Source organism: Neofelis nebulosa, chromosome 10 (assembly GCF_028018385.1).
Source record: "Neofelis nebulosa isolate mNeoNeb1 chromosome 10, mNeoNeb1.pri, whole genome shotgun sequence".
Lineage (NCBI taxonomy): Eukaryota > Metazoa > Chordata > Mammalia > Carnivora > Felidae > Neofelis > Neofelis nebulosa.
In genome coordinates, this window is record NC_080791.1 from 97,486,676 (window position 1) to 97,506,582 (window position 19,907).

Below are 19,907 nucleotides of genomic sequence, written 5' to 3' on the forward strand. Positions count from 1 at the left end.
TTTCATTTCTTTTTTTTTTTTTTTTTTTTTCTCGATTTCTCCGCGGGCTGGGTTATAAAACTCGCCCTCTCCTTTTGGGTTCGAGGAGCTGGGTTCCCCCCTCCGAGCAGCGCGCGGGGCGGGGGCCGAAGGGGCCCCGGGAGTTTTCTCCGGGGCCGGGTTGGGACGCGGCTGGTGAGTCCCGGCTCCGGCCCCTGAATTGGGGGGTCCGCGTCTGCCCCAAACGCCGCTTTCTTCCGTTTTCCATGTCATTTCCTGTACTAATAAGATGGTGGTCAAAGCAGGGGAGGAGAGCAGCAGCGAGTCGCCGCCGCCGCCGCGCCGAGGCTGGCGCTGAAACTTTGCCTCGCCGGGGACCAGCGCGCCCGCAGCGCGGCCGCTCCCGCCGCGGGGGCCGCCAGCCGGGGCCGCGCCGCCTCCGCCGAGCCGCCCGCCGGGCCGCCCGCGCCGCCCGGGCCCCGCGGCTGCCGCAGCATTCCCGGGAAGGTGAGTCAGCCCCGGTAGCCAATGTGGCCATTGAAAATGGCTTCGGAAAGCGCTCGGCAGTTTGCCAGCGAGCGCGGGGGCCGCCGGTGCAGGGGCTGCGAGCGGCTGCGGGGGGCGCGGGCGGCCGGGGGCCCGCGCGGGAGGAGCGGGGGGCCCGGGCGGCGCGGGCGCGGGCCGGAGGGGGGGGCGGCTCGTCCCGGCCCCGAGGTGGGTTAACCCTCGGCAGGTAGCTGCCGCCGCCGCCGCCGCCGCCGCCGCCGCCGCTGCTGCGGGATTCGGGGGCCGCCCCTCCGCCTCCTTCCTCCCCGCTCGCTCCTCGCTCGCTCGCCTTGTTACAATGTAGCCTTTTCTCTGCGCCGACGTTCCGCCCGCTGACGGACGTGGCCGCCGACCAATGGGAGCGGCCGCCCGGGCCGAGCGTTCGGAATGAGAACGCGGTGACACGGGCGGGGCGGGGCGCGGAATGCTGGAGGGCTCGGTGCGGCCGCTGGCCTAGTTCTCGGGGGCACTTTCGGCTCGGCCCCTGGGGCAGATGTTGGGGGGCTCGGGCCCGTCGGGAGGCGGTGGGGCCTCTTCCCAAGCAGCCCGCGACTTCCCGCTAAATGTGGCCGAGCCGGAGGCCGTTTCTTTAATACGTTTGAAATCTTGGTTGCGGTGTAGACTCTTCGGGAAATCTCTCTGGAGTGTAGCCTCCTCCATCCCCCCACTCGCAGTCCCCAAGGTGCTCGCACACGCGGAAACTGCAGAAACTTAGCGGGCCGATGACCTTTCTCCGGTCAAGGCCAGCACGCCCTAGGCAAGTCGCTGCAAGGAGAATGCACATTTCTTGAACGCTGGGCGACGCCGGTTGAAAAGTTGCTTCTGTCTCGAACTGGGTTGGGCAATAGAGGCTTGACCCCCGGGATGGGCCGGGACTTAGGAGAGAAAAATGTTAAATCTCTCTTCTTAGACGTTTGCTTCATGTGGAGAAAGGCCGTGGTATATAATTTAGGGTGGCTGAAAGGAAGCACGCCCAGCCCTTTGTGCGCGGGGACAGGAGGCAATAATGAGAGATTGCTCTTGATGGCTGGAAACCCTATAAACTTAGGGGTTTTTGTCTGGGCTGGGGCAAACGAATTTTCCGTGGAGCTTGATGCCTGTGGCACTCAAGCTTCCTTTGTCCACAGTACCCCTTGAGAGGCATTGGGAGTGTGGGGTGCGTGGCCAGGAAGCTGGCCAAGCGGGGGCATGGTCTTCACCCACCAGCTCTCCGGGAGGTGCACGCAGGGTGCTGTGTGGGCACAAGTCTGAACACCTTCTGGGAAGAGCCCGAGGTGGCTGCTTGAGTTTAATGAAAAGGGGTTTCTCTGTTGGAGTCCTTCCCCCTCTGTTGGAGTCCTTCCCCCTCCGCCGCATAACTCGCGTGACTTTGAATTTGGCACAGTTACCTTTGGCCTCTCTGAACCCTGCTTGTCCATCCCTAAAATGGGGCCAACAGAGCCTGTCTGGCAAGGCAGTTGTGAGATTAAAGCCGATAGAGATAAGATGCCTCGTCTACGCCCCGCTCCTGATTTCAGAAGCGTTGTTCTCTCTCGGGGATTACTGCTAAACGAACGTGCTATCCCGGGGAATATCAGCATGACCTAGCAGGCCCCACCCAGAACCACGCAGTTCCAAACTGACAGGGCCTCCAAGGAGCCGCTGGGGCAGGGTCTCGTTCTCTCCTCTAATGACATTCTCAAGGATGAGGGGCTCCCCTCTCTTGTCCCAGGAGCCCTTGATCCACCATCACAAACATCCCTTATATACTCTACCGGCACGAGTTACGGTTCTGTCTTCTAGGTCCCTTATATTGGTGCGTTTCATGAATTTATTCTCCTTGGGGTCAAGTAAGACTTCTGTCATCTGAATCTTTCCTCGCCCGGATGGGGATGGAAAACCCGGAGGCAAGGTTTTCGCGGTTCTAGGTCACTGGCGAGTATGAAGGAAGTAAAGACCCCTGGACTACGAGTCAGGAGTCGTACTTGTTTATTCAGCTGCCCCCTTGGCCTGTCTTCTTGGCTATGTCACAGTCATGACCAACACATGGTATCCAAGGCTGTCCCTTAATCTGCTCCCTAAGCCTCCCCGAGGGCTCCGATCTTGGCCACAGCTGCCACTTTCTTGCCAGTCCTTAAGGCAGAAACGCTGGTGTCTCCGTTCCCTCATCCCAGTCCACATCCTTCCCCAGGTCTAGAGAACTTGAGCCTGTAGAGTGTATCCATCCACCTCTCTCCATCTCTCCTCCTCTTCAGCATCCTAGTCTCTCCCCAGGACAACGTTCAGAGCCTCCTAACTGTCCACCTGCAACCTTCCTCCCATGCCAGACTCCACGGTGCAGTCAGTCAGATCTGTTCCAAAAAAGATCGCATCAGGCCTCCCATTTCTCGCTTAACACAGTGAAAAGCCTTGTCGGTGCTTCTGGGATAAAGAACCAAATTGTCACCACGACCTGAAAGCCCTGGAGTGATCTGGCCTCTGCCCTCTCCTTGGCCCCATCTCCTACCCTCTCCTGGATCTCGCCGCGCTCCGTGTGTTGTTTTCTCCTGCGCGTGCTTGGCTCTCCTCCGGAATCCGAACGGTTGAGATCCGACGAATGAGTTAAGGCTGGCAAAGGGCAAGATGGAGAGGGAGGGTGTCTGGTGGTCCTCATTACAGTCCCCTACAGCTCCCAGTTCACCCGGGCACACGGTAGGACGGAGTCTAGGCCCCCTCGTGTTTGGGTGGGGCCGTGTGGCTGGCCAGTGAGTGGTGAACTAAAGTGACGCAGGTCGCATTGGGCCAAAGCATTGAGTGGCTGGCACAAGCCCGTCCACAGTGTCCTTTTCCTGTGGCAACTAGCAGTAGGTGGGATGGTGGCTGCTTTTGCTTTTGCTTGTGTCACTATGTGGGATGGAGCCCCAAGACCTTTGTTGTCTTAAACCACTGAGATTTGGGGGGGGGGTGTTTGTTCCTACAGCATAACCTGGCCTGACCTGACCGATACAGGGACTAGAGGAGCAGTCCAGGCAGAGATGGGTAGACACACGCAGACTCGGGGAGGCTCATCCTTAGCAGCCGGGGCGACCCTGTTGACAAACAAATCTGAGGCCATCAATCCCTGCCTGAAAAACCCTTCGGGGACTCCCACTGCTGTTAGGAGAAAGGCAGAAATCCTTTAGCTGCCCTCCAGACCCTATGGGGACACCATTTTGCATCCCTCCATTTGCTGTGTTCCACCTGACATGACACTTGCCTCATATTGTCCCCTCTGTCCCCTCATATTGTGCATTGCACTCCCCCTGCTTAGGCTTCCTCACCCTTCAGCTTCCGCATCACCTCTTCAGGGAAGCCCTCCCTGATTAGGTCGAATCCCCCATTACAACCTCTCATGGCCCCATGTACCTCCCCTTTGCTGCATTGCCGGGTAGCAATTTTTACATTTGTGGGTGTGGTTATTGATTGTGGTCTCCCCCTTTCGTCAGACCACCGGGAGCTCTGTGGGGGGCGGTGCCTGGATTGGCTTGTGTGTGTGTGTGTGTGTGTGTGTGTGTGCACTCGCCTCTGTATTTCCAGTGTCTGCTCACAAGAGCTGCTCGATAGATACCTTCTGAAGGATCCCTGAGCACTGACTGCAGGCTCACTATATGCTGGAGGTGAAGGACAGGATGAGTGAACGCTGCCTCCCGGGCGTAAGGGCAGGTGGGTGCGGCCGGAAGGAGGTGTCAGCCATGACCGGCCTGTAGAGTACAGAAACTAAGCTACCCCGTACTTACAGGAATCCATGCCGCAGAAGGGCTGTGTTTCTGGGATGTTTGAGAGGTGATTCCAGGAGGGCAAGAGGGTGAGATGTTTGCAAACCCTTGCTGATCTGCTGAGCGAGAGAGTATATGATTCAGCGAAGGGGCCACAGAGTAGGAGAACCAGGGATGATGGTGATAATGACGAAGGCAGCAAATGTTTTTTGAGGGCTCATGGCGTGCCAGGTATGGTCCTAAGCACGTCGCTATGCGGAAAACAACTCCACAGGGTGCGTGCTGTTATTTCCATTTCACAGATGGGTAAATTGAGGCCCCAAAAGGTGAAGTAAAGGATCCAGGGTTACACGGTAGCATGGCCTGGATTGGGACCCTGGCATTCTGATGCCGCCTCCCTAGGGATGCCCTCTTAGAATGAAGGCAGAGAACCCCAGACCCCCCCCAAGGAGAAGCCCCTTTAGAAACGTCACACAGGGTTAGAAAACCCTTATTGGGGGGTAAGTTTCCAGGAGGAAACACCCACCTAATATTGGGGTTTGTGCAAGCGGGTTTCTGGCTCAGAGCCGCTTGGTGGCCTTGGTACCCAAGGCTGGTCTAGAACCATCTGGTGCATCTCCACCCCGGCTGGGGCCTAAGAGTCTTTGGAGGCCCCAGAGCCCCATGTTCTCAGAGTGGGGCCTGCAGCTGGCCCAGGGGCTGCGCCGGAAAAATAAGCCGTGCAGAAAGAAAAAAAACAATGAAGAAAAAAAGAAAAATGTGCTGTTATTTTTAAAAAGCCTGTTTCCTATTGCAGATTTGTATCTGCGCTGGAAAGTCCAATGTTCACACAGTGCAGCCACCCTCGTGCTGATGTCTCTGGCTGAGGCTCTGGAAGAGGGGAGGCCCGGGGCATCCCTCAGTCCTTCCTTCATTCATCAGGCGGTCGGGACACTTGTGCCGTCCCTCTGCCAGGCACCGTGCTGGGCTGGGGGGTGAGGTGTGGGAGCCCAGTCTTGGCCCCTGCAGACCTCACAGACCAGTGCGAGAGGTGAGCGATTCACCAAGCAGTTACAGGTTCTAGCAGAAGGGTGCGAGGCACGGACTCTAAGTCAAGGAAAGCTTCCCTGAGGAGGAGGCAGGCTTTGAGCTGCGTTTTGAAGGACGAGGAGGATTTGGGCAGCAAAGAGGCATTCTAGTATGGGGTGTGGCTTCTGCAAAGGCATGGGCCCACAGAAGGGCTCCGGTAGTTCGCTTGGCTGGAAACTATGTATAAGGGAGGAGGTGGAGAGAGATGAGGCTGGAAAGGGAATAATAGTAATAATAATATGAGTAACACACCAGCCCCGATCCTGCCTCAGGGCCTTTGCATTGGTTGTTCCTGCTCCCTAGAGCACTCCTATCTGTTATCTCCAGGGCCAGCCCCTTCACCTCTGGCAGGATTTGCTCAGATAGCACCTTCTCATGGGCACCTTCCTGTCTTAAATTCCCTACCCCCTGGTCCCTCCACGTCCCGGCCTTTCTTCTTAGTGTGGAGCATATGGAATGAGCCCTGTGTGGGCCTTACTTATCTTGGTTTTGGCCATCTTTTAACTCTAATGCCAGTTCCCAGAGAGCTGGGATTCTGGTCAGTTTTGCTCTTTGCTGTATGAACAGTGCATAGCACGTAGTAGGGCCTCAGATGTCTGTAAAATGAGGGAATGAGTTGAGCACTTACTCTGTGCAAAGTGCTTTACATGCATTTTCTCACGTAATCTTCCCAGCAGCACCCTGATATTGGTACGATTATCTTCCCATTCTTTAGGGGAAATGGAAAACCCAGGCTCCGAGAGGTGGAGTAGCTTGCCCAAGGCCTCCTGGTGGGGATTCCCATCGAGGCCATCAGGCTCCCGAGCCCTCCCGCCCTAACCCTCCGATGCTTTGCCCCAGCCAGGCTGTAAAAGGTCGACGCTGCTGAGCTGAGGCGTTTACCTTCTGTCTGTGGGGCCGCAGGGAGGAGGCAGCCGACCCGGAGATCAGATCCAGGTCCCAGATTGCTGCAGCAGGTTGGGTGTGAGGTTGGAGGTGGGGAGGCCAATTAGGAGGCTGTGGCAGTCATCGCGGCAAGCGGGGATAAGGACGAGGGCCTGGGGGTGGCCATCCCAAGGTGGAAGGTGGGCTGGCGGGGACTTGACCCTCCACACTGGGGCTCGGAGTGGGTGGGTTGGGGTACAGTTCTGTTTCTGGGTAGCTAGGACACCCCTAGTTAGGACCCGGCAAGTTGGGCTGGCCTCCTGGCAGGGAGGGGGGCACTGAGAGGGAGCCAGGGGAGCTGGTCGGGGGCACAGTGCTGGGCCACGGGAAGGGACATGAGCCTCGGGTTCAGTCCTGCTTCTGCCCCAGGGAGACCTGGGTGAGGGGCTGCTGCTGTTGTGGTTGTGTTTCCTCATCAGCAAAGTGGGATGATGATAGTGCCGGGCTCAGGGAGGCTCTAGAAAAAGAAGCACGGGGCCCCTGTGCGTGGCATAAGGCCAGCTTGGGGTCGGCACCTCGGGTGTGAGGTCATGACCGCAGGGAGGCATGCCTGGGGTGCAGAAATAATCGTGTGCCCCTTGCTGGGGACAGCAGGGCCTGGGTATGAGGGGCTGAGCGTGGCATGGGGGCCTCCTGCTTAAAATTGACCTGACTGCGTTTTCAGACACCCATCCCACCCCATCCCGCCCATGGGCTTGTGTTCAAGGCCTGCCATGTCTTGGCCTCAGTTTCCCTTTCTGTTAATGGAGACATTAGTGGGGCGCCTGGGTGGCTCTGTCGGTTGAGCATCCGACTTCGGCTCAGGTCGTGATCTCACAGTTCGTGAGTTCGAGCCCCCCGTCGGGCTCGGGGCTGACGGCTCAGAGCCTGGAGCCTGCTTCGGATTCTGTGTCTCCCTCTCTCTCTGCCCCTCCCCCGCTCATGCTCTGTCTCTCTCTGTCTCAAAAATAAATAAACTTAAAAAAAAGAAAATTAAATGGAGACATTGGTATCAGTCCCGTGCTACGTTCTCTGGAAGAAAACTTTTTCCTCCGTTTTCTCATGACCAAATTTAAGAGGAACACATATGATGCCCCACGAGGTTGCTTCTACATCCATTTATGGATGGGGGAAGCTCAGTCAAGTTCAGGGGGGTTAAGTGACTCGCTCCAGGTCACACAGCTATAATCTAATCTTTCCAATTACCTCAGGAAACCCACATTTATAAAGGAAGCCTCAGGGGTCACCTGCCTGTGTTACATAATAATTCCCTGCAGGTCTCCTGGGTGCTTTAAATGTGGGGTTTATTTATAAGCTCTTGGTTTACACAGCTGGTTTCAGGACCCTCTCCCCACCTGGGAACCTCATGAGTGAGAACTCGCAGGCATATCTGGACAAGCCAAGAACCTCCACGAAGAAATGACGCTGGGCGAGGGGAGAAGGGAGGAGGACAGGAGGGCTGCTGGCTGTCCTGCTCCCCGGTATCGGCCTCAGATCCCGGCTGGGTGCCGAGGGGTAGGGACCCTGTGTGCAAAGGCACACCTGGGCCTCTGGAGCCTTCAGTGGCTTCTAGGGCTTTCTCCTCCACCCTTCTCTCTGACCTACCCAACCCGACCCGTAAGGCCAGCGGGGACGCTTCCCAACTTCGCCTTCTTCCAGATCCCTTGTGAATACCCCAGCTCTCGTGACTCCCATTTGGGAGCTGAGAAAATAGAGCCTCGTAGCGGGAGAGCGGTATGCTGGGGCTCACACTGTTTAGGGTGCGACCAAGCTCAACCCCAAATCCTGCCATCATCAGAGCAGGGTGGGCCTTTGGCCCAGTCTCTGCGCCCTGCTCTCCCGAAGGAGAGGCTGTCAGGTCCTGCTTGACTACCTGCTGTGGCAGCGGCTCACCCCTTCCTGAGGGGACACGGGGCGGGGGGGGGGGGGGGCGCAGCGGCCCCTGGGAATGTGCGTCCACGAAGGAGCTGGGGTGGGGAGGGCCAACGGGGCTTCTCCTGGGCTAATGGCGGGGCTGGGGGCCCGAGTGAGACCAGGAGAGGAGACGAGCAGCTTGACCTGGGCACTGAGCTGGGCTGCTATGGACGTCACCAAGCAAGTAAATATGGAACCACCCCCACAGTGTCAGCTTTCCCAGAGTGGCTTCTCCCACTATCTGTCACTTTCCCCAAGGGAAAGGGGTGAAGACTGGGAAGGGATCCTGCTGTCCGATGCTCGGGGGATAGAGATGGACGGCCTGGGAGGCTCTGGGGCAGCTGAGGGCCATGGGGAGTGGCCCACTGGACCCTCCCCCCGAGCAGGGAGTGACCCTCTCGTGAGGGCAGCTGACTGGGACCCGGCCCAGGTGGACTCAGCATTGTCATGGCCCAAGGTACGGGGAAGTTGGGCTCTGGTGGGCGGAGGTAGGGGGAGGTGGGAGGAGGCAGGGGGAGGTGCGGGGAGGCATTTGCAAGCTGGGGCCCCGTCCCTGACCTCTCCGCAGCCGGGCCATTCATTGCCCAACCCAACAGGGCAGCATTTTCCCAGGGTGGTGCAAGGCACCTCTCCAGACAGCTGCACCCTAGAGAAAAGGCCAGAGCAGCCAGAGTGGCTCGTGTTTAGAGAGGAGGTGAAGAGGTCAGAGGCTCAAGGTGTCCCAGGGACGGGAGGGGGAGCAGGGTCCTTAGACTGCGGGAGGGGAGGCCAGAGGGGTGAAATCTTCAAAGGAAATCCGCCAACTTAGCATCCAGGGGAAGAATTTACCCCCCAGAAAGGGCCTGGGGTCTTGGGTGGAGGAAACGCAGAAAGGGAGGAGCCAGGGCCAAGTTTCAGGCTGGGTGATCCCGGGGCCTCTGTAAACACCAGCAATAGCCAAACTTGAACGAAGCCTGTAAGTGTGGCCGGGCCCTTCCTGAAGCAGTGTGCCGCCTGATCATGCCGGTGTTATTAGCCGCCACTAACAGAGAAGAAAGTGAGGCCCCGAGAAGTGAAGTGACTTACCCAAGGCCCCACAGCTGTGAAAGGCAGAGCTAGGACTTGAACCCAGGTCTGTCTGATTCCGGAGGCTGAGCTCTTCTCTACTGCGTGGGGCTGCGTCGCTGTTACTCCACGGGAACTGCTCTTGGCGGCTGTGCTGGGAAGGAGGGTCGGCTGGAAAACTTGCCGGGCCCAAGCACCTGCCCCTGAGATGCTGGGTAGTCCTGAGAAAGTACAGCGTCGGCCAGGCCGCTCATCCTCTCTGTGCCTCTGTGTGCTCGTCTGAGAAATGGGGCCGCATAGCACGGGTGCTGCCCATGTTACAGGGTTGTTGGGCCCTTCCCAGCCAATATTTGGTACAGCAGATCGGGGAGTGCCCCTTGGGCTCTGGAGGACCAAACATAAACACATGATTCGATGGGCCCCGAACCCAAAGAGAGGGTGGTCTGCTAGACCTCTCCCCATCTCTGAGCTGTGTGTTACTGGTGTGCAGCAAGGTAGGTACAACATTGAGAGTAAGTGATGAAAAACTCCTACTGCAACTTGACATTGCTGTGTCATTCTTTATTGTAACTTACAAAAGCATCAGTTGGCAACAGATTGGAAAACTTAAAAAAAAAAAAAAATCCCTTTCACAAATAGCGTGAGGAGCTCTGGCCCAGATCGTCACTGTGATTGAAGGTGGGAAATGCCCCAGGGAGGGGAGGGGTGGGAGAGGGAGAGCCCGTTAGGCTTCCTGGAAGAAGCAACATAAAGCTGGACCTCGAAGGGAGAGTAGAAGTTTGCCAGGTGGAGGAGGAAGGCAGGAAAGTTCAGGCCCTGGGAACAGTATGTGCAAAGGCAGATGACCTGAGGGTCAGGTGGTTCAGGGACGTGGTCTTGGGTGTTTGCGAAAAGGTAGAGGAAATAGTTCTGGGAGCCCGACCGGGAGGGCCTTGAATGCCAGGCTGAGTCAGGACTTGAAGACTATTCTGGAGGCGGAGGTCCTGAGGTGGGAGATAAAGTCACAGCTTAGGAGGTGCTTTAAACGACCAGAGGGGCCATCCAAGTGGTGTCTCCTTTTGGTCTTCAGCCTCCAGGAAGGCAGTTTCTTGGTGCCCAGTGGGGTAAGTTGTTGGTGAGCCGGCCTATCCTTGTCCCAGTTGAGGCAGCCAGCCCCATGATTCTGCTGGTGCCTGGTGGCCCCTGGGTCCCTTGCCTGGCTGGACGGGCAGGCAATCAATCCTCAGGTGTGAGCAGCAGGCCTTCCCAGGCTGTTCTGGTCAGTGGGTTGGCACCTGTTGTGGTTGGCTGGCCATGGTGGAGCCTTCGTGTCCCCGATGCCTGATGCTACCCGTGCTATGAACTGTCAAAGGGGGTGTCCCGGCCGCCCCCAAGGAGTCCAGAGCCATGCCAGGGAATGTGGGCAGGAGGAGGGAAGGCCGAGGTCTGAGGCTGAGGTGGGGGGTTGACCAGGCACTGGGCGCGATGGCGTGGGGTCCGAACAGGAGGTGAACAGTGGACAGCCGCCTGAAGTGGCTTCCCGCACCCACCCTCTGCTGGGTCAGGGCTGAGGCCTGCGGGTGTGGCTTGAGGAGTGAACTCTTGGTTGAGGCGATGACGGACGGTGGGTGTCCCATCCGGGGCTAGCCAGGTGAGTGTCGCTGCGGTGGTCTCAGCCTGGGGAGGAGAGGAGCCAGCCCGCCCTGTCTGGGGGCTGCTGGGAACAGCCCGTGGTGTGCCCGGGCCTGCGTGTGGCCACAGGTCCAGGGAGAAGGCTGGCCTGCGGGGAGGAGAGAGCGCTGTGGGAGGCGCCTCTCCTGCCCGCCCCACCTACACCCTCTTCTGGGGCCCCCCGTTCAGAGAGGCCCAGCCTCCTGCTCCCTCCCTGCAGCTCCCTGTAGGCTGGGCCCCCAAGCCAGCGGCAGGCAGGACTGTCTGGCTGCCATTTAGCGGGGAGTCCAGCTGCCCCGGATCCTGCGGGATGGGGCCGGGGAAGGGGGGGGGTGTGGGGATTTGCAGCCTGTCTAGGTGCTGGCTGCAGGACCAGGAGTCCCTGAGGGGCTCTGGTTTTGACAGTGGCCTTGGTTGTATCTGGAGGCTTAAGGCCTGAGTCCTTGGACCTCTGTGGCTCTCTCTGCCTTGGGCTGGTCCCACACTGGACTCAATACTTGCCACAGCCCTAGGGTCCCCCTGGGGTGGCAGAGGGAGGCTCTGGGGCAGCCGTCCCTCAGGCTTCATACTGCTGCCAACCTTGCCCAGAGCTGGCGCTTTTCACTGTGAGCACCAGGTGGGACCTCCTTGCTTCTCAGTGGCCCCTCTCCCGAATCAGATCCTCCAAGGCGATGCCCCGGGCCCAAGGGCAAGTCCGGCCCTTTGGCCCACTGCAGCCGGTCATGGCAGCTCTGTGACTGAGCTTTGCTCTTCCTCCTTTGGTTTCCTTTTGCGGATCTGTCACCTGCCTCTGCCCCAGTTCCCTGGCTACCGGTGAGGCAAGGACTCACTGGCCTGGCTCCTGGAGTCCCCTCCCCCAGTTTCAGGTAGAAACCGCACTCTTCCTTGGCACCTGCCAGTGGCTCCCTGCCCTCTCTGAGCACCCTGGCCCTTGGCCCAGGACAGTGGCCAAGAAAGGCTCCTCTGCTCTTTCAGACTAACTCCTGTCTCCTCGCGCGTCCTTGTCTCTGTCTGCCTGGAGAATCCTTCTGTGTGTTCCTTCCTGGTCCCTGCCTGGGGCCACAAACGGGCCCCTTTCTGGCTGCCTCTGGGCTTCAGATTTGCAGCAAGTCTAGCTGCTTTTGGAGCTCCGTCGTGGCCACCTCCGTTCCTCAGTGCCCTGTATCCGTGGCCTGGATGGGGCCCTACGTTTTGTGGGAGTCCGCAAAGAGACTATGTGGACGATGTCTCGTTTCAGCTACGCGGCCGGCTTGGGAGTTAGCCACCCTCCGCCCATTGTGCAGGGGAGAGGGTTGAGGTGCCATGGGGCTCAGTGACTTTGTCAGGGTCTCTTAGGAGAAGTCAAGGGCAGGTGCTGGGACTCAGACCCATGTCTCTTGGCTCTTGTCTCGATCTCATTGCTGTCTTGCCAGGTGAGGTAAGAGCTTCACTGACCTTTGCTTTTTATATTGTCAGGGGTCAGAGGCTGGCTGGGGCTGGGGCTCAGCCTGTTGTGGATTAGGGCTCACCATGCGGCCGCGGCCATGGCCATGGCTTGGGCTCGGTGTCACAGGGGCGGTCAGCTTTATGAGCATCTCTTCTCCTCCTTCTGTCCTGAATTCTTGTCCCCAGCGTGAGGTCCTCCCAGAGACACAGCCCCTACGCTGGGAGTCTGAGGCTAACACCGGGCATGCTGGCCAGTGGCTGGGGGCTGCTGGGACGGAGAGCCTAGAGCTAGGAGTCCCTTGGGGGGAAGAGGGGTGGAGAGACTGGCCTGTGCGTCTCTGCCCAAGTCACAGTGAGGGTCCACGACCTCTCCCTCCTCTAGCATCCGATGCTCTGTGCTTCCTTAAAGCCACTCTTGGTGTAGGAAGAATAAGGGCTTTGCTCCTACTGCCCTGATAAGGCTCTGAGGTTCCGAAGGGCCAGCTAACCCACCTACCCTTGTTTTCTTCACGTTTTTTTGAATCCCTCCACCCCAGTGTGGATGCTTTCATACTTCCAGGGACAGGGAGTTCACTGGTTCCCCAGGCAGCCCACCGTGTCTTTTCTTATATTGTTTTACTAAGTTTTAATCGTGTATGGAATATACAAATGTACCTTTTCGTTGCAAAAACGTCAAATATTATTTAAACAGCTAAGTATTCTCTTCCTGGATAACCACAACATTCCAGCCTCCTCCGCAGGGTTAATCATCACTGTTATTACTTTGGCATATAGCCTTCTGGATATTTTTCTATGCATCGACACACAGAACCTGTAGGAATATGTGCCATTGTAGTGGGCACGTGTGTGTGTGTGTGTGTGTGTGTGTGTGTGTGTGTGTGTTCAAACAAATGGTTACGGATCATTCGGTCAATGCTTTTCTCACTTAACATTGGATCTAGGAAATCTAGTCATGGTTTTGCATAGTAATTAGTAATAGTAATTAGTAATACATAGTAATTACAGTAATACTGTAATTGTTTTTTCCTCCCTCCCTCCCTCCCTTCCTTCCTACCTGCCTTCCTTCCTTCCTTCCTTCCTCTCTTCCTTCTCTCTTCCTACATTCTCTTAATGAAAGGCATTTAGGTTAATTCTGATTTTATTCTTCTGCCTTCCTGGGCTTACCTAGAGTAGCTATACTGCTGGGCACGGGAGCCTGTTGCATTTAAAAAAAAATTTTTTTTAATGTTTTATTTATTTTTGAGACAGGGAGAGACAGAGCATGAACAGGGGAGGGGCAGAGAGAGGGAGACACAGAATCAGAAGCAGGCTCCAGGCTCCGAGCCGTCAGCACAGAGCCCGACGCGGGGCTCGAACTCACGGACGCGAGATCGTGACCTGAGCCGAAGTCGGCCGCTTAACCGACTGAGCCACCCAGGCACCCCCTAACGTTTATTTATTTTTGAGACAGAGAGTGACAGAGCATGAATGGGGGAGGGGCAGAGAGAGGGAGACACAGAATTGGAAACAGGCTCCAGGCTCTGAGCCGTCAGCACAGAGTCCGGCGCGGGGCTCGAACTCACGGACGCGAGATCATGACCTGAGCCGAAGTCGGACGCTCGACCAACCGAGCCACCCAGGCGCCCCGCCTGTTGCATTTTTTAAATGCTTATTGCACAATATTTAAAGTCCGTCCACTGAGACTTTGCACAGAACCAAATGTCACCCTGTAGTTCCCAAACTATTCCCGTGTCTCTTCTTTAGAGCCGGGGGAAAGGGCTGCTCTCCTGTCCCCTGCCAAGTCCCCAGAGAGCTGCCGACGGTAGCCACGGGCCCTGGACACTTTTCTCCTTCACACTTGGGTTTTTCTACCCTTACTCCAAGGACGCGTTTTTGAGTGACCCGTCTCTCGGGTGGCTGTTGTGGCAAGTGGGCTCGTGGTGGCCTTCAAATCTTGGTGCTTCTGGGAAATCTCCTTCACCTCTCTGTGCCTCAGTTCCAGCCTCTGTAAAATAGAGGTGACAATTGCATCTGTGTCACGGAGCTTCTGTGAGGACAAAGAGGCGAACACAGGTAAAACGCAAAGTGTTGTGCCAGGCACCCAGCAGAATCCCAACAGTGCTCTATCCCGAGGTCCCGCCTGTATAGCTGCGCTCCTCACCCCTGCGGACAGGGGCCTGTGCTCCCGGTGGGCAGCCTGGGATGACTCCAGCCTTTGCGAAGGTCTCATCCCCCTGTCCACTCGCTGATTTCCCAGAGGAGGCTGCTGCCTGGGAATGCAGCGGGTAATTGGATTTCTTCCCGGCTTGGCCCTGCAGGTCCTGGACCGGGGCCTACGGGGAGGGAAGGAGGTCAGCCTGACCCTTCGCTCAGTGGTGGTGGCCGGGAGCCTGGTAACGTAACCCCACACCTCGGGCAGATTTACCGGCTCTCAATGGGGCCCGTTGTGGCCGGGGATTTGATCTCCCTTAGCCTGCAGGGTGGGCAGGAGAAGAAAGCAGCTTGGGGCCAGCCTCTCCCCGGAGAGCCCTGGGGCCCCTCTGGGCCACACTGGCTGGTCCAGGCATGGGTCTGCCTTTCAGCTCCCAGGGCAAATCTCTGCAGGTGATTTATACTTAGCGCTGGAAATATGGCTCCTTTGCTTTTTCCTCTCCTCCTCCCCAGCCTTCAAGGTCTAAACCACCTCCGATGCCATCATCTAATCGGCTCATCACAGCCACCCGTGAAACGGGTGGCCCGGCCAAGGCCATTTCACGGATGCAGACACCGAGGCTCAGAGAGGTTAAGTGACTTTCCCAAAGCCGCACAGGTAGCCGCCGCTGGAGTTGAGAATATACCCAGGCTGTCTGGCTTCTTGTTCAGTTCTTTTTCGTGAGGCCACCCAATGTGACAGTCTTGGCAGAAGGTGCCTAGCTGGGCAGGCCTGCTTGACCTCTTCCCCTTCGGTCAGTGGCATGTGCGGTCAGTGAGCACAGAGGGTTGGGATTATTTCCTAAGAAGCGAGACGCACCGTAGCTGGCCTGGGGCCCGGCCCTTCCCCAGCACCAGGCACAAACCCTCTCCGTCGCTAGAGGTGCAGGGGGACAGAGTGTGGCTGCGTCAGCTGTGGCCATCTGTCCCGCTGGGGCGGGGGCTTGCTCTCTGAGCCTGTCCTGTGTGGTGTGGGCAGGGGGCCACAGCAACCCTCGGGACGTTGGGTGCTCCTGCCAGGGAGGCAGGAGAACAGCCATCATCGGGCCCATTTTAAGACCGGAGAAAGCAAGGCTCGGAGAGGCCCGGGGGCTGCTCTGAGCTGGCAGCTGGCAGAGGGGAAACTCGAACCCCACCTCCTGATTCTAGCTGTAGAACCCTTACCAGTCACGCTTTTGGGTCACACCAAAGGCACTGAGCTGGCCTAGCTCTGAATTACGAGCGTGGCTGATGTGGGTCCTGGGTCATGAATGACTTCGTATTTATTGAGCACTTACTATGTGCCTGGTGCTATTCCACGTGTTGACCTGTCACATTTCACTCAATCTTCAGACCAACCCCATGGGGTAGATACCATTATTATCGTCCACGGACAGCTGAGGAAACTGAGGCCCAGAGAGGCTACATGACTCCCCAGAGTCATATGGGGGTGAACCTGGGATTTGAATCCCAGCAGTGTGGCTCCAGAGGTTGTGTGCGAACCACCACAATGCTTCTTGTGGCCAGGAGGACCCCCAGGGCAAAATACACCTGCCTGGCTCTTGGTGGTGCCGATGCACAGCATGGCAGGTGCTTGGTAAAAATGTATCAAGTGAACGACTCCATGAATGACTGAGGCTTTAGACAAGCAACTCAGTCTTCCTGGATGTCAGTGAAGTGAATACCAAGCCGCCGTTCTTCCAGCATCGAGGGGAACGGCCCACTTAGCATGTTGATATTTGAAAGTGCTGACGAGCTCAGGGCTTGGGCCGTGGCAGCTCTGGTCACCCTGAGGGGGGACAGTGCCACTGAGCTGCTCTGAACCGTGTCCTGGGAGTGAGCGGTACTGCCCTGAGGTGTCCCACTGGCCCTGAGCTGCCTGCCCCGGGGGGCTCAGCTGCATGGGTGGTGGGGTGTCACCCGTGACGGGCCTTGGGTTTCCTCTGGGCCAAGCCAGGGGCCAGAGGGGCTGAGGGTGAGCACTGTGACTGCGTCCGTGCGGGACCCTTGCATTCCTAACAAACACTCACAGCCTGCTGGGTGATTCGTGTGCATGCGCGCGCACACACACACACACAGACACACACACACACACACACACAGACACACACACACACACACACACACATCTTCTTGTCAATTTCCCGGGCCCGTTTCTTCCCCAGGCTCCCGAGGCGAGGTGACCCCTCCCAGGTTCTCACAGGTCTGGAGCAGGATTCTGCCTTCCGAGGAGCCTCTCCAGGTGCTCACATGTTCCCTGTAGATTCCAGAAGTGTGGGCGGATATCAAACATAACCAGATCGGGGGCCCCAGGAGGTCTCCGGGATGACTTCTGCCTCGGCTGCCCCTGTAGCTAGGGAATCCCCCTCCCACTCAGATTTGCTGTCTTTGTAAATAGTTTTTTTTTTTTTAATTTTTTTTTTTAACGTTTATTTATTTTTGAGACAGAGAGAGACAGAGCATGAACAGGGGAGGGGCAGAGAGAGAGGGAGACACAGAATCCGAAACGGGCTCCACGCTCTGAGCTGTCAGCACAGAGCCCGACGCGGGGCTCGAACTCACGGACCGCGAGATCGTGACCTGAGCCGAAGTCGGCCGCTCAACCGACTGAGCCACCCAGGCGCCCCTGTGAATAGTTTTGACAGCAGGTTCCCTGCAGTGGGACTCGGGAGATGCAGTTTCATCCTAAGCTCTGCCACAGGTTTGCTGTGTGGCCTTGAGTAAGTCCCTTCCCCTCTCTGGGCCTTGGCGCACAGCCCTGTAAAGGGAGACCATGGGGCTTGCTTTTGTCTGCTGTTCTGTTCCTCCATTACGGGGTACGATTTTATGCCACATTTTCTCAACCCCTTTTTAAGACACTAGGATATTGGGGACCCTCCACCTTGCCATGCGGGGACAGCGGGGCTTGGTTCTGGTATTGACTAGTCGTGAGACAGTGAAGAGCATGTGGTAGGACTTGCCAGGGAATCCCCGCTGGGTCCACTGCCCTCGGGCCACCCTGAGAACTCCAAGTTGGGCGGGCAACACCCAGCTTGGGGGGAAAGTGCAGCTTTTGGAGTTCATGAGATCGGGGTTGGAATTCTGGCTTCGCCCCGGACCTTTGGCCACCTACCTGAGCTCTCAGCACATTCATTCCTCACCTGGGAAGGCTTGGGGTTGACAGGATGAAATGCTTGAGCTTCTCCCCAGCAGGCCCCCGGCACTTAGCAGGTCCCCAGCGGCAGCCATGGGGGTCTGTGGAGTGTGGTGGGGCGGGGGTCAGCGATGGTTCCGGAAGGCCTGCCAACGGCCCTGGAGGCTGAGTCCAGAAATAGAAGACCCCAGAGACAGAGGCTCCTGATGGCCAGGCTGGCCTCTGCCAGCCCCTGGGAGGCCACACTGAGCTGGCAGCGTGGGCCTTCCCTCCCTCCTGGCCCTGTTGGCTGCATAAATTACTCGGCAGCCTTTGGGCTAATTTTACCTTCTTGGTTTTCATGAATCATTTCCCATCCGGGGGCGTGTGAGAGAAATGGAAACAGCTCTGCCAGCTGGATGCCCCAGCGCCAGCCGCAGTGCAGCGCCTGTGGTGAGAGCCCTGCTTGCGTGCTTGCAGGGATGAGGACAGGACCCCCGGGGGCCCCACCAGGGGCCCCCGGGGGCTCGCTCCTTCCAGCCGTGTCCCTGTACCTTCGGGGTATCATGACTTGGAGTAAAGGAGCCCCAGCTGGTCCCGGAGCTGGAGCTGGGGCTGAATGGAAAGGAATTTGGCGTTGAGTGACCTTGCCACGACGGCCATCGAAGGTCTGTTTGGACCTCAGCAGAGAGGTGGTTAACAGAGAGCCCCCGGTGGCCCCGGGGGCCTGTTTGTGATGAGCTCCAGGAGTTCGCCCGAATGCTGACTTTTCCTAGTGACAGAATACCAGAGCTGACAGGTCCTGGCAAAGTCAAACCTAACCACCTTGGATGAACTGGGGCCCGGAACAGGGGAAGGAATTTGTCTCAAGTCTGTCCACCGGTAGAAGAGGTCAAGCTAATGGTTATTTGCGGACAGCTTACCCCTTCGCTCACGCAACCCTGTTTGACCATTATTATTCCCATCATCCGGAGGGGTAGCTGAAGGCACAGAAGGGAACGTAACTCCCCACCCCCCACAATGATACACTTGTGAGCGGTGGGTAACAGTCCATGGCGAGCCGTCTCACCCCAGAGCTCACGTCCCGATTTCCAGACCACGCTGCCTCTTGGAGTGGAGTTACCGGGTGGCTCACACGCGCTCGTTTGCTTCTTCTACTCCGCAAGTGTGTGTTGAGCCCCCGCCAGGTACCAGGAACGGGGGACTTGGGAGCAGCCAGAGTGGACAGAGGCTGGGTGGCTGGTGAGGGCCCACCCCAGCACCCCATCTCACCTGAGTCTGGGTTCTCAGAGGACAGCGTCCGCCCAGCACTGTGGTCCCAGCCACGCGGCCGTGAACTCGGATGCCGGGCTGGGCAGGGAACACGGCCGGCTGGGGCCGTGGAGAGTAGGCATTGGAGCCCATCGGAGCAGGGCCCCCACCACCCAGCTCCGGCAAATTCTTGCCATGTGGAACCACCTGCCTGCTGTTGCCAGTCCTTCTGACTTCCCAGCAAAGCTGAACATCGTGTTTTTACAGGAGATCTTCCGTTTCTTCAGAGTTGGCAACTGGAACAAAAATACAAATTAAGGGAAAAAAAAACCTCAGAAAACAAGAACGAGCCACCGGTTTGTAACCTGCGGATCCTTTCTTCTGCTGCCTTTCTACAGGCCGGTTTCCGGTTGGATCAGGTTCTGATTATCCCGCCAGGGCCACCTCTCCCAGGAAGCGCCTTCACTACCTGCCATGGAAGACCATACCCCACCCCCTGACTGTAGGGTGTCACCCCCATGCTGGACTGCCACCTGGGAGTAGTGGAAATCGCATGGGCTTTGACTTGGATAGATTCCAGACAGCTGCTGTGCGGCCCTGATCAAGGCACTGGCCCTCTCGGAGCCTCTGTTTCCCGTCTGGAAAACAAGTAAAAGTAAAACTGTACTCACTAGGTTTTTGAAAGGACTAAATACAGTAAGACAGAAGCTCAAGTCAATCAGGACTAGGCCAAAATGGAATTTATGGGCCTAGCAAAGTGCAGAGTCCAGGATCGTGCACGGCTTCAGGAACGGTTGGATCCAGGGCTCGCACGGTGTCCTCGCCGCTTGGTCTTTTCATCTTAACCCTGCACTCCTTTGCCCTGGCTCCTTTCAGAGGCAGGCTAGTGTATGTGGTGCCACAGTGGCTGGCTGCCAGCAGATCCGTAGTAACTCGGTTCTTTCAGCACTCGCCCTCTTCCCCGCAGGTTCCTCCAACGCCCCAAAACCGCCACTCCTGACTGGCTGGCCCTTTACCCTTCCCTGCACCATTCACTATGACTGGCAGATACGCATTCTCCGAAATCGTCTCGTCCTTTGCTTCTTTATTGCCTGTGCCCAGATAATTGATGTCTCTCACTGTTTCGAGACTGAGCTACGTGCCTTAGTAAATGG

The 19,907-nt window shown here is 57.5% G+C and overlaps 2 protein-coding genes and 1 long non-coding RNA gene across 8 annotated transcripts in view; 1 reads left to right on the forward strand and 2 right to left on the reverse strand.

The window, feature by feature from the left end:
- The first annotated feature begins 81 nt into the window (after positions 1-81).
- Positions 82-19,907, forward strand: part of PRDM11 (PR/SET domain 11) — a 90,429-nt gene continuing 70,603 nt past the window's right edge. For 4 of the 5 annotated variants that reach the window (XM_058688739.1, XM_058688744.1, XM_058688747.1 and 1 more), the window contains exon 1: positions 82-486. The gene's annotated coding sequence lies outside the window, so the exon portion shown is untranslated. The remainder of the gene's footprint in view (positions 487-19,907) is intronic. The other variant, XM_058688742.1, reaches the window with a different exon arrangement.
- Positions 9,867-13,205, reverse strand: LOC131487759 (H2.0-like homeobox protein). Of its 2 annotated transcripts, none has more exons than XR_009249943.1 (2): positions 11,799-13,205; positions 9,867-10,926 (listed from the first exon to the last, which is right to left on the reverse strand). XR_009249943.1 is itself a non-coding variant. In XM_058688748.1 (2 exons), exons 1-2 carry the CDS (start codon positions 12,346-12,348, stop codon positions 10,503-10,505), a joined length of 447 nt encoding a protein of 148 aa, XP_058544731.1. In that variant the 5' UTR covers positions 12,349-13,205; the 3' UTR covers positions 9,867-10,502. The 2 variants fall into 2 exon arrangements, 1 of the variants encoding a protein (XP_058544731.1); XM_058688748.1 differs by having other exon boundaries at positions 12,326-13,205.
- LOC131487760 (uncharacterized) lies at positions 13,909-17,810 on the reverse strand. The gene is made up of 2 exons (XR_009249944.1): positions 17,531-17,810; positions 13,909-14,268 (listed from the first exon to the last, which is right to left on the reverse strand). It is a non-coding gene; the product is annotated as an uncharacterized LOC131487760 (long non-coding RNA).